The sequence below is a fragment of the Aquarana catesbeiana genome, linkage group LG01, assembly GCF_042186555.1.
Source record: "Aquarana catesbeiana isolate 2022-GZ linkage group LG01, ASM4218655v1, whole genome shotgun sequence".
NCBI classification, from domain to species: domain Eukaryota; kingdom Metazoa; phylum Chordata; class Amphibia; order Anura; family Ranidae; genus Aquarana; species Aquarana catesbeiana.
The window spans coordinates 951,442,519-951,456,772 of record NC_133324.1 but is presented as its reverse complement, the minus strand read 5'-3'; the positions used below and the strand labels follow the sequence as shown (position 1 = coordinate 951,456,772).

General features: G+C 44.4%; 1 protein-coding gene across 1 annotated transcript; it reads right to left on the bottom strand.

The window, feature by feature from the left end:
• Nucleotides 1-421: 421 nt before the first annotated feature.
• Nucleotides 422-4,892, bottom strand: LOC141121809 (gamma-crystallin-3-like). The gene is made up of 3 exons (XM_073611530.1): nt 4,808-4,892; nt 990-1,232; nt 422-734 (listed from the first exon to the last, which is right to left on the bottom strand). Exons 1-3 carry the CDS (start codon nt 4,814-4,816, stop codon nt 459-461), a joined length of 528 nt encoding a protein of 175 aa, XP_073467631.1. The 5' UTR covers nt 4,817-4,892; the 3' UTR covers nt 422-458.
• Nucleotides 4,893-14,254: the final 9,362 nt, after the last annotated feature.

The window sequence follows — 14,254 nt, the reverse complement described above, 5'->3', positions numbered from 1 at the left end:
GTCTTATTACTTAAAGGTGTTGTAATGATGTCTGAACCCAAAGTGTCAGGTGGGTTGAAATGTTCACGGGGTCATGGCAATGCAGATGAGCAGATAAATCCAAGCAGTTCCCAAGGGGGCTGTGCTACATTAAGATTGAATTTGTATTTTGTTAAGTAGATATTTGATAAAAATTCATAAATGACACTCTAATGTCTTATACAAGCACACAGATCTATTTTGTATAGGAGGACTTAAAGTACTTCCAAAAGATATTTGTCACCTGTTGTCCTTAGTTTAATTTGGTAAATTACATTTTTTAAATTGTGTTTATTACTAATTTCTCCTCTACCCGTTGAATTGTGACGCTGCAAGAATAGTACGGTAGTTTTTGTAACTACAGCCAAATATATGTGGAATGGAATGAAAAAGGTCATTTTAAATCAACTTTATTGTAGTGATCATGAATTTTTATGACTTTAGTATGAGTGGTGGAGACGTCTGAAGGACCCAATTCTGGGGCTCGTGGCTCCCCAGTCGGTGTATCTCCTGTACTCTCCAGGTCTCAGGTAATATTGACGTCCTCTGTAGTTGGGCTCCTCATAGAACATCCAGTAGCCATCATGGACATGGACAGAATTAATGTCTTGGAAGCGGAATCTCTCATATACATGAGGGCAATCCTCAGTGAACTCCATCATCTGACCTCTGAAGTCTTCTCTCTCGTAGATCCTGATTCTGAAGGAACCTTCATGCTGTTAAAACAAATCATAGCAGAACAAAATAAAAAAAAGTTCATACTCAAAAAAATTACAAGTGGTTATCTCTGCAGTACTAAACTTACAATTTTAATTTGAACTTCACCCAAAAAAAGAATATATACTTCGACCCTGGCCTCTGACCTTCTGCTTGCCATGGAAGGTCCACTTTTATGACCCAGATGTAGGGTTTGTGCAAGACTTTGTGTTTCTCTTTACCAAAGTAAACATTTTAGCTGTTATTTTTATTACCTGGGGGCTGAGGCGACAAGACTTAATGGAATCACTGTAACCCAACCATTTCTGGAAGTCAGGATACTCTCCTCTATAGAGGAAGTACTGGTGTCCTCTGTAGTTGGGGAGCTCATACAGGATCCAGTTCCCACTCTCCACATGGATGGAGTTGCAGCGTCTGAAGTATGAGGACAGGTCAGGACATTCAGAGAGACACTCGTGGGAGCGACCCTGGAAGTTCCTGTCCTCGTAGAAGATGATCTGTAAAGTGGAAAGAGAAGATTCAGCAGTATATCTTTTTTGTAGGGGAACTTTTTCCAGGAACTTCATTTAAGTGATAAAGACATTTTAACCCACTTGCTGCCGTTTTTGCATTTTTTTCAAGACGTTTAAAAAAAAAAAACATTTTAGGCCTGAAAATTACTTTAAACACCCAACACATTATATATTTTTTGAAAGCAGAGACCCTTGGAGAATAAAATAGTAATGGTTTCAATTTATTTGTGAAATTTTTGCGCAAGGGTTTATCAAGTGCAAATTTCCAGTAAAAAATACATTAACCATTTCCTGACCATAGGACATCCATGGGCGTCCTTGGGTTGGGGTATTTATACCGGGATAATGCTTGCAGCTACAGTATCAAAATTTTCAGCCACAGAGCGCCTTCTAAGCAGAAGTGATTTGAGTGGCTGAACAGCCAATTCGATCCCTTCTACGGGCGGCGGAAAGGGGTCCCCCTCTCACCGCTGCCTTTTCCAAGCTTTCGTGTCCGATTGCAGAACCTTGGAGCGCTGCAGTCAGCGGCAACAGCTGCAATACCCAGACAGAGAGGAACTGAAATTCTCCATCTCCGTGACCCTGGAAACCAGAAGCAACGAGAATTTTTTCACTTCTGGTTTTCAGGGGCTTTGTTTAACCTGGCCATTAGCGGCCAGGAAAGCAGACGACCAGACCAATCTATGTCTGGCTGCATTGGAGGCCAGAGGAGAGATCTGGGGTCTAATAAACCCCAGATTCCTCCATAAAGAGGACCTGTCAAGGTCAATGCTGTCACAAGGTATGCCGTTCATCCTTTGTGAGAGGAATAGCAATTAATTAATTCATTAATACAAAAAAATTAAAGAGACAGTGTAAAAAATAGTTTTAGATAAAATAAATAATAAAACTAAAAAAAAAATGTAAAAGTGCCCAGTTCTCCAGTTTTTACGTGCTAATGCGTACGCATTTGTAAATCTCACACACATATGATCGCACCACACATGTGGGGTATGATTGTGAGAGCAAGAGCAATAATTCTAGTGCCTGACCTCCTTTGTAACTTTAAACTGGTAACCTGTAAAGATGTTTATTGTGTCGCCTATGGAGAAATTTAAATACCGAAGTTTGGCGCCATTCTACAGGCATACTCAACTTTAAAGCGTGACATGTTAGGTATCTATTTACTCGGCGTAATATCATCTTTTACATTTTATCAAAAAATTGGGCATTATATTGTGTTTGTGTGCAATAAAATTCATTAAAGTGTGTTTTTTCCCAAATATATATAAAATGTTTGGGGGTTCTAAGTAATTTTCTAGCAAAAAAATGTGCGTGGCACGCACTGTGATCACCGAGTCAATGAGACTCAGGTGATCAGAGATCGGAGTAAGGGGCTGATCCTGGCCCCTCACCACATGATCAGCTGTCAGCCAATGACAGCTGATCACGTGATGTAAACAGACGATTGGTAATCCTTTTTTTTTCTCCTCACGCTGACAGCTTCTGGAGAAAAAAAAGACGATCGCCGGCTTCTGTGCAAGGGACATCGGTCCCGAAGAGGAAGAGGCGAAACTGCCTCATCTGTGCCCACCAGTACCGCCTGGCAGTGCCCCCTGCCAGTGCCCACAGTGCCACAAATCAGTGCCCACCAGTGCATAAGTGCCAGCAATCAGTGCCACCTATCAATGCCCAAGAGTGCCACCTATCAATGCCCACCAGTGGTGCCTCATTAGTGCTACCTAGCAGTGCTGCCTATCAGTGTCACCTACCAGTGCCGATCAGTGCCCATAAACTGCCACCCATCAATGCCCATCACTGCCACCTATCAGTGCCCATCACTGCCAGCTATCAGTGCCACCTATTAGTGCCCTTCAGTGCCACCTATCAATGCCCTTCAGTGCCACCCATCAGTGCCACCCAGTGCCTCCTCTCAGTGCCCACCAATGCCACGTATCAGTGCCCACCAGTGCCACCTCATCAGTGGCCATCAGTTCCGCCTATTAGTGCCCATCAGTGCCACCTATTAGTGCCCATCAGTGCCGCCTTATAAGTGCCCATCAATGCAGCCTATCGGTGCCCATCAGTGCAGCCTATCAGTGCCCATCAGTGTAGCCTCATCAGTGTACATCAATGAAGGAGAAAAATTACCTGTCTATTTGAGCCTATTTACTAAGCCTATTTGAACACTCACTGTGGTTATACCTCATATTTTTGTTTGTGACACTGTCACTGGAATTATAGGTATGACATTCCCACATGACAAGGTGGGGCTGTCCAATATTTGATTGTCCATATCCTGCATTCATTTTACTTTATGTATATTATTTTACTCACTTGACCATTCATGGAATTGGTCGGTGTATGAGAATACACTTCACTTTATGTTTAGCGCGATTCTAGGTTTTCTCATTTTCAGCAGAATTGCTGCTGTTTTTCACGTGCTTATCCATTTTTTAGTTTTGAATGGGTTTAAGTTTTATTGTTTTTTACCCTAGCGCAGTTTGAGTTTTCTTTTTCCCCGTCTTTAATATGGATTGGACCCTGGGCAAATGTTTTCTTGCCCCCCCCCCCATACAATTTCGCTTTCCACCTGCTCTGAGACATACAATAAATAGCAGCTAGACTCAAAATCAGTTTACTGTATCAGATCAGGCAGCGATTGTGATTGGTTGCCAGAGGTTACAGCGTATCATTACCGCTTACTGACTGGTTGCTAGAGGTTACAGCACACATTACGGCTCACTGATTAGTTGCTAGATGTTACAACACATGAATTCTGCTTGTTGATTGGTTGCTAGAGATTACTGTACGGTAATACTGCTCACTTATTGGTTGCTAGGAGTTACAGCACATCATCTCCTCACTGCAGGGGGCATGATATACATATGAATGCCGCCTTTATGTGTATATCAATGCCACCATATGCAGCTATTCACATATGAATGATGGTAATTTACATGTAAACACAGGGTCTGCAGGTGAGTCATCTGTACACAACAATAGGGCAGAGCTGGGCAGCATTAGTAGCAGCACTTCACACTGAGATATCGGGACACAGCAAGGGACTAAAACTTCAAGGGACAAGGGAATTTAAGCTGGGATAGTTGGCAAGTATGAGGAAGTTGCTTTGGGCCCCACAACAATGACAGGGCCCAAGGCAGCTGCCCCTTTTGCCCTGCCTTAAAGACGGCCATGCATGTAGGCAAGGTATATTTTTATGCTCATATATGTACGGGCTGGGTGGGCACAATTTTTTTTTTTTTTTGGGGGGGGGGGGGGGCTTTAAGTGCTTTAGATATGAATGTCCTGAATTAGTATTCTTTGTTTAATTGGAAGGAATATTGATAGAATCAAGAAGTGATACAGAAATTTTAATCACACAAATCAAGAATCTTGGCATTCAGTTTATGCATCGTATCATGTGGTATGCATATATCAAACCATAAATATGAAAATATACAAAATAAAAAAAATATACAAAAATATAAAAATATTTAAAAAATGTAAACGTTAGCAATTTGCCAATTGTTCTAATTTGCTAACAGATTTATTCATCATTATTCATAGATTTTTCTCACCTTTCCCATTTTGCTTGGCTTATCGGTGTGCTCCTGTAAACCTGCTCTGGTATACGGCTGGATGGACCTGGTCTTTATATACCCTGTACAGGTGCTCATGTTGTGACGTTTTGCTCAATAATCAGAATGAATAGCTTTTTACTATTTTGGATAGTTCAGTGTTTCTATGTGACTATTGTTTGTATATTTTTTGCTTGCATCAGTACTCATATAGTTTACCTAGGCTGTCTAACTCATACAATCCCCTTCTGCTACACTCAGTCATGTGATTAGGCTGCAATCTGAAAAAAATGTGTGTTTTGTGTATTTAGTCACAGTATACCACGAATTTCTGTAGCACAACACAGCACACAAAATTCATTATGATAAAACTGTAGAAAGGGGGAGAAGAATACATTATTGTTTGTTTAGTGGACCAGAAAATTATACTTTATGTTTTCTGAGTTGTTTTATTTAAAGTCTAACCCTAGACAAAACTTTGTATTTAATTCTTTTTTTATTTTTTTTTAAATATTATCATATTTAATAAACATATAAATATATATATATATATATATATATATATATATATATATATATATATATATATATATATATACACATATATATATATATATATATATATATATTTTTTTTTTTTTTTTTTTAATATTTATTTACAAACAACAGGTACAAGAGTTTTGAGATCAAGCATTGATATTAATTGGGGACTCCAAACTTTTCAATATGAGGGCACATTATATTTTTTATAAATAATCGAATAATCGCAGACTGAAAAAAATCTGTTTTATAAATAAATGAATAAAGAATGAATGCATTTTACTTGACTCGCTTTTTAGGGATCAGCATGATATGATTCAGTCCAAACAAAGTAGAAAGGACATAAGTAAAACAAAGAGAAGTCCTTCTTACATCAGGGTCCACATCAGAGGCCCCCCTACATCAGAATGCACTTCAGGTGTCTACCGTTACATTAGGATTCTCATAAAAGTCGATTCTCTTACATCAGAATCCCCTTAAATCATAGTCCCCATCAGAATCCCCTTACATCAGTGTTCCCAACATCAGAGTGCCCCCTTAGATCAGTATTCCCATCAGGGTACCCCTTTCAGAGTCCCCCTTAGATCAGTGTCTGCATCAGAGTCCCCTTACATTAGGGTCTCCATCAGAGCCCTTCATACTTTTGGGTCCCCATCAGAGTTCCTCCTTACACTTGAGTCCTCATCACTGAGTCTCCCTTTACATCCATTTCCCCCTTATATCTGTGTCCCCCCTTACATCAGTATATCCATCAGAGTTCCCCCTTACATCAGTGTTCCCATCAGAATCCCCATTACATCAGAATCCCCATCAGAGTCCCCATTATGTCAGTGTCCTCATCAAAATCCCATCACATTAGGGTCTCCATCAGAGCCCTTCTTATGTTTGGGACCCCATCAGAGTCCCTCCTTACATTTGAGTCCCCATTAGAGTCACCCCATGTCCCCTTACATCAGTATCTAAATCAGAGTCCCCCCTGATATCAGGGTCTCTATCAGAGCCCCCTTTTACATCAAGGCCCACATCAGCAGAGACCAACTGATCAGGATCCCCACACTGTGCACATCAACTGTTGGATAGATAACATTTTTCGGGGGGGGGGGCTGGATGTGGCCCAGGGGCTATAATCTGGAAACCCGTGGTATAAATAGAGATTTAGAAGTATATGCTGAACCATGTTTCAGATATAAAGGCTACCATGGGGTGCCAGGAAAGGGAAGCATTAGATGGAAATGGCCTAGTGCCCAGAGTTAGCAGAAAAAAATAGTATAGATTGTGTAGGTATGTTTCTCCGTGGGCAATCTGTAATCTAGCTGTTAAAGTTGAATTCCAGGTATGCCGGATACCATGAGATATATGAATGTTGCACATGCCAAGAGGCCTGACTCTTGTTCACAATGCAGCAGGGCAGCAACTAGGTACGAAGCCAGTGGAGATCACTGGAGTAGCTGTATCTACTACATGGGTATCCCCAGAGGTGTAACCAGAACCTTCAAAGCCCCAGTGTGAAAAACCATGAAGAGCCCCCTGACTCACTGGTCCCAAGGCCCTTCCCTCCATGCCCGTGCCCCTTCGCTCCCATCATGGGGCCCTTTATTATGACCCTGCAGTGGGCCCCCTTCCTGCCTCCTTGGAGCCACTCATAGTGGCGGAACACCAGGGCCTGGTCACAAATGCGACCTTTAGGACCCTGGTAGGTCTGCCACTGAATGAAATACTCTGCAGTGTCATGGGATGGGTGGAATGCTCTTCAGTGTATCATAGGATGGGTGGAATTCATTGCAGTGTATCAGGGGGGAAGGGTGGAATGCTCTGCAGTGTGTCATATGATGGGTGGATTGCTCTGTGGTGTGTCATGAGATGGGTGAAATGCTTTTCAGTGGGTCATGGGATGGGTGGAATACTCTGCAGTGTGTGATGTGATAAGTTGAAATACTCGGCAGTGTGTCATGTGATGGGTTGACTGCTCTGCACACATATACACACATACAGTGTTTCACAAAAGTGAGTACACCCCTCACATTTTTGTAAATATTTTATTATATCTTTTCATGTGACAACACAATACAAGCTGTACACTCACTACTTTACATTGTAGCAAAGTGTCATTTCTTCAGTGTTGTCACATGAAAAGATATAATAAAATATTTATAAAAATGTGAGGGGTGTACTAACTTTTGTGAGATACTGTATAAACAGAAATAAAAACACACACACAATTATGATCACACAAACACACACACAAATGCAGACTCCTGCACTGGGAAGGAGGTGAGGAAGCATGTATAGATAAGAATATTTTGTTGGGAAGCTAACAAGAGGCAGTACTAGTTGGCAAAATAATCAATTTTAAAAAGTTCAGCTCATGAAATTGTGAAAATGTCAAATATGTGGCATCAAAAGAGTGGTAGAGGAAGGCTTGTGGCTTCATATTCCTAACCAGGACATCTCCAACCATGGTTATCACTTAGTATATATCTCTCACTTAACCCCTTCATGATGTCATTGAAGCTGTGACATAGATCAATATTCTTAGAAGCCTCCATAAAACATATGGTACAACAAAAAAAATTGGTAAAAGGCAAAGCGTAGATCAGTCATCTAAGCCTGGGGATTCAAAAGAGAGCACAGGATTCAATATCTCCTGTAAAAGATATATGGTTGGATGCCTCAACACCGGTAATTGTGGTAGAAGTGGGCCGAACACCCCCCCGGGTAAGTTCACGTCAGAACTTTCAAACATTGCAAAAGTTTGGAGCCGAACAATGAACCCCATTGAAGTCTGTAAGACCTAAATTGGGAAAATCAAAAGTGCCCATTTTGAAGGCTTATATGCAATTTATTGGGCATGTAAAGGGTATGGGGGTCCAGGTACCCCCCTGGGGGACATGTATAAATGAAAAAAAGTTTGTGAAAAAATATTTTTAAAATTTGCAGTGATTTACTGATGCTATAAGTGAAACAATAAAAATGAAAAATGCCTTTAATATGGTGTCTGGGGGGTCCCATTAGTCTACCTGTAAAGTATCATGCCTAGAACCTGCTGCAGCGAAAAAAAAAAATCTCCTTCCAAGCTTTCTTTATTTTATAAACAATGGCTTGGGGAGCCAGTGTGTTTGAAAAATATTAGCGATTTTTTGGATAAATTCTGGTGTCTGTTTGGCAGACTTTGCATAGAAGTAATAAGTTCTGAAAAATTGGTCTTTGGGTATTGGTGGTGCCTTCACACTGTAACCCTGTAGAGGTAATCTTGATGAAAGCAAGAATTGGCCTTGCTGTCAAAAATTGTAATAATATGCCCTGGTCCAACACTGTGCAGAAAAATTGGGCTTTGGGTGTTGGTGGTGCCTTCAAACCGTAACCCTATAGAGGTATTCTTGATGAAAGCAAGAATTGGCCTTGCTGTCAACCTCCAGCAGCACTGAATGCTGTTCGGAAAGCATGCTGGATGCAGGATAGCCCAGCAGCTTGACTGCATACTGGGCACGTTCTGGCCAGTGGTCTATTCTCATGACCCAGTAACTCAGCTGATCATCAACTCTCTTGTCCAACAGAAGCCTCAAAACTAGCTTTTCCATGAGACTGTAACCTACCAGAGTCAGGAAAGGCATTACATAAACTTCTCTTCAAAGTGTCCTTTAAGATATTTCATCCTCTGCTCCCTTTGTAGGAACGGGATGACTTCCGAGACTTTCCTCTTGTACAGTTGTCAAAGAGGGTTGCCAACCAATAGTGATCCTTCTCCTTAATGTCACAAATTCTCAGGTCCTTTCGCAGGCTTTGAAGAATGAGGCAGCCCATGCACTGCAAGTTTGCAGAGGCAGGAGAAGCAGAGTCCTCAAGGTCACTGAGGATTACAGTATCTGGAACTGCCCCCTACCAGCCACATACTACTCACAAGGGTTCTGGGGACGGAAAACCATCTCTTAAGGTTTGATGTATGTCTTTCTCTGCTTCAATGCCTAAAACTGTGAGAATCCTCTTCTTCATCCTCCTCCTCCCTCTCCTCTTGTGTATTCTATGGCATCACAAGATTGGTATATGCATAAAGCTGGCCTTGAGAGTAGGGATGAGCTTCGTGTTCGAGTCGAACCCATGTTCGACTCGAACATCGGCTGTTCGATTGTTCATCGAATTGCGAACGATATGGGCCGTTCGCGCCAAATTCGTGTGGCACATCACGGCCCATAATTCACTGCGGCATCGCAGTGCATTGCTGGCTGATGATTGGCCAAGCATGCACTATGACCTGCATGCTTGGCCAATCACAGCGCCGTCGGTAGAGAGAGCTGTAATTGGCCAAAGCCAGGGTGGCTTTGGCCAATTATGGCTCAGGGGGTTTAGAACACGCCCCACACACTATAAGGCCGCCTGCACGGCGGCCCTGTGTAGTGTGTTCCGGCGTGCTTAGATAGACAGAGAGACAGTGTCATTTCATTTGAGTTAGTTAGATTAGGCAGGACAGTCAGTGAGTTAGCTGCACTTACAGTGTATTGTGTATATATGCATCCCAGGTGTTGCATATATATATATATATATATATATATATATATATATATATACACTGTATTCATTTTAGCTAGATCCGTTCCTGTTATCTTCCTACTGACAGGCAGGCTTGTCTTGTTACAGTATTTACAGCTACCTGAAGAAAATTGCTGGTGTTTTTTTGATCCTATTAGTACCACAGTCAGGCAGCTAGACTATTTACAGTTAGTGTAGTGCGTCCTCCTCACAGTGTTCAGTTAAAGCTACAAGTTAGTTTAGTGTGACCCCTGAACAGTGTTCAGCTAAAACTACAAGTTAGTGTAGTGCACAGTGTTCAGCTAAAGCTACAAGTTAGGGTAGTGCGTCCTCCTCACAGTGTTCAGCTAAAGCTACAAGTTAGTTTAGTGTGACCTCTGCACAGTGCTCAGCTAAAGTTACAAGTTAGGGTAGTGCGTCCTCCTCACAGTGTTCAGCAAAACTACAAGTTAGTGTAGTGCGACCTCTGCACAGTGTTCAGCTAAAGCTACAAGTTAGTGTAGTGCGTCCTCCTCACAGTGTTCAGCTAAAACTACAAGTTAGTGTAGTGAGACCTCTGCACAGTGTTCAGCTAAAGCTACAAGTTAGTGTAGTGCGTCCTGCTCACAGTGTTCAGCTAAAACTACAAGTTAGTGTAGTGCGACCTCTGCACAGTGTTCAACTAAAGCTACAAGTTAGTGTAGTGCGTCCTCCTCACAGTGTTCAGCTAAAACTACAAGTTAGTGTAGTGAGACCTTTGCACAGTGTTCAGCTAAAGCTACAAGTTAGTGTTGTGCATCCTCCTCACAGTGTTCAGCTAAAACTACAAGTTAGTGTAGTGCGACCTCTGCACAGTGTTCAGCTAAAGCTACAAGTTAGTGTAGTGCGTCCTCCTCACAGTGTTCAGCTAAACCTACAAGTTATTTTTTTGCGAGCTCTGCACAGTGTTCAGCTAAAGCTACCTGTAGAAGGTTGGTGGTGTTTTCCTGATCCTATCACTACCGTAGGCAGCTAAATAAGCTACAAGTTATTTTTTGGCGAGCTCTGCACAGTGTTCACCTAAAGCTACCTGCAGAAGGTTGGTGGTGTTTTCCTGATCCTATCACTACCGCAGGCAGCTAAATAAGCTACAAGATGGTGTAGTGCGAGCTCTGCACAGTGTTCAGCTAAAGCTACCTGTAGAAGGTTGGTGGTGTTTTCCTGATCCTATCACTACCGCAGGCAGCTAAATAAGCTACAAGTTAGTGTAGTGCGAGCTCTGCACAGTGTTCACCTAAAGCTACCCGTAGAAGGTTGGTGGTGTTTTCCTGATCCTATCACTACCGCAGGCAGCTAAATAAGCTACAAGTTATTTTTTGGCGAGCTCTGCACAGTGTTCACCTAAAGCTACCTGTAGAAGGTTGGTGGTGCTTCCCTGATCCTATCACTACCACAGGCAGCTAAATAAGCTACAAGTTCGTTTTTTGCGAGCTCTGCACAGTGTTCAGCTAAAGCTACCTGTAGAAGGTTGGTGGTGTTCTAATACTACAGGCAGGCAGTTGATTTTGCTAGCTGCAGTATCAGTATATATATATATATATATATATATATATATATATATATATATTTCCCAGCTTAGTGCAGCTACAGGCCATTAGTATGTCTGGAAGGCCAACAAGGAGAGGCAGACAGTCACAAGCCAATAAAAGAGGGCAAGTCGGCTCTGTGTCTAGAGGCAACAGTGCTGGTCGTGGAGACCATGCATCCTCATCAGCACGTGGCCGTGGGACACGCTTGGCCTTTTTTTCGGCAGCTGGCCGTGTTGAGCCGCAACATGCGGAAGATCTGGTCGAGTGGATGACCAAGCCGTCCTCATCCTCCTCATCCTCTCTCACCCATGCTCAGGGTACTTTGTCTGGCAAAGCAGCGGCCTCTTCCTTCAGCTCAATGTCATCAGTGACTCCTTCCCTAGCCCCACCATGTCCTCCTGAGGAGTCCCTCGAACTGTTTGACCATAGTGTTGGGTACATGCTCCAGGAGGATGCCCAGCGTTTGGAAGGCTCTGATGATGATATTGAGCTAGATGAAGGCAGTAACGTGAGCACGGACAGAGAGGGTGCCCAAGAAGGACAGCAATCTGGCAGTCATGCTCCCCCTGCTGCAGCATACTGCCAGGTTTGCTCCAGTGATGAGGAGGGAGGGGATGATGAGGTCACTGACTCAACGTGGGTGCCTGATAGGAGGGAGGAGGAGGAGGAGGCACCTCACCAACGAAGCAGGATGCCCTCCAGGGGCCAGCCTAAGGGCAGCACACTGACTGCATCACACCACAAAGCTCCGCATGTGCAGGGCGCTGCAGTCCCTGCGCATTATTAAAAAAGTTCTTTGGTGTGGGCCTTTTTTGAGACAAGTGCATCAGATCGCACCGCTGCTATTTGCAACATATGTCTCAAGCGTATCTCACGTGGCCAAAACATCTCCCGCTTGGGCACCACATGCTTGACCAGACATATGTTGACCATGCAGTTCGCTGGCAAGCGTATCTAAAAGACCCACACCAAAGAACAAAGAGGACCTCTCCCTGCTCCTCATCAGCTGAGATCTCCAATCCCACTATACCTTCAGTCCTCTCTGAGACCTGCACTGAGAGGAATGAAGGTGTAGAATTAGGCGTGTCACAGCCAAGTACTTGTGGGCAATCTGCTTTCGGTACACCAACGTCAGATTGTACCAGGCAAATTTCCCTGCCCCAGGTGCTGCACCGCCAAAAGAAGTTTGCTCCCAGCCATCCACATGCCCAGCAGTTGAATGCTAGCTTGGCAAAATTGCTAGCACTTCAACTGCTGCCTTTTCAGTTGGTAGACTCTGCCCCCTTACATGAGTTTGTGGAATGTGCGGTTCCTCAGTGGCAGGTACCCAAACGCCACTTTTTCTCACGAAAGGCGATTCCGGCTCTCTACCGGCATGTGGAAGGCAATGTCCATGCCTCGCTGGACAGGGCAGTCAGCGGTAAGGTGCATATTACCGCTGACTCATGGTCCAGTAGGCATGGACAGGGACGTTACCTAAGTTTCACCGCGCATTGGGTGACTCTGCTGGCAGCTGGGAAGGATGCAGGACAAGGTGCAGTAGTGTTGGAGGTTGTTCCACCACCACGCCTCCAAAATGCCACTACTAATGATTGTGACACACCTCTCTCCTCCACCCCCTCCTCTTCTTCTTCCTCCGTGGCCTCTTCCTGTGATTTGTCCTCGGAACCAGCAGTGCTCCGTAGGCGTTCAAGGGCCTACGCATGTACGCAGGCCAAAAGATGCCATGCGGTGCTTGAGCTGGTGTGCTTGGGGGACAGGAGCCACACTGGGGCAGAGGTTCTGTCAGCTCTGCAGGGGCAGGTTCAGAGGTGGTTGATGGCACGCCAACTTAAGGCAGGATTGGCGGTTTGCGACTTTGGCACCAACCTCCTCTCCGCCCTCCGACAGGGACAAATGACCCATGTGCCCTGTTTGGCTCACGTCCTTCAATTGGTGGTGCAGCGATTCTTGGGCAGGTACCCGGGCTTACAGGATGTCCTGAGGCAGGCCAGGAAAGTCTGTGTGCATTTCCGCCAGTCATATAATGCCAGTGCTCGGCTGGCGGACCTCCAAAAGGAGTTTAACCTGCCCAAGAACCGCCTAATCTGTGACATGCCCACCAGGTGGAACTCAACGTTGGCCATGCTGCAGCAGCTGCACACGCAGCAGAGGGCCATCAATGAGTACCTGTGCGACTATGGCACCAGGACAGGGTCAGGGGAGCTTGTTTTTTTTCCCCACGCCAGGGGGCCATGATCAGGGATGCATGCATGCACTGTCCTGTCTCCATTTGAGGAGGCCACAAGGATGGTGAGCAGTGACAGTGCATGCATCAGTGACACTGTCCCCCTTGTCCACCTGTTGGAGCACACGCTGCGTGGAATAATGGACAGGGCACTTGAGGCAGAACAGAGGCAAGAAGAGGAGGACTTCCTTAGCTCTCAAGGCCCCCTTTATCCAGACAGTGTTCCTGCGTGCCCGCCGATCACACAGGAAGAGGAGGAGGAGGATTGTGTCAGTATGGAGGTGGAGCCTGGCACTCAGCATCAGCAGCAGTCTTTAAGGGATCAGTCCCAAGAAACACATGGATTTGTACGTGGCTGGGAGGAGGTGGCTGCGGACCATGTCGTCCTTAGTGACCCAGAGGACCGAATGCCTCAGCAAACCTACGCTGCATGGCCTCCCTGATCCTGCAAAGCTTGCGTAAGAATCCTCGTATTCGTGGTATCAAGGAGAAGGACCAATACTGGCTGGCAACCCTCCTTGATCCACGTTACAAGGGTAAGGTTGCGGACCTTATTTTGCCATCGCAGAGGGATCAGAGGATGAAACATCTTCAGGAGGCCTTGCAGAA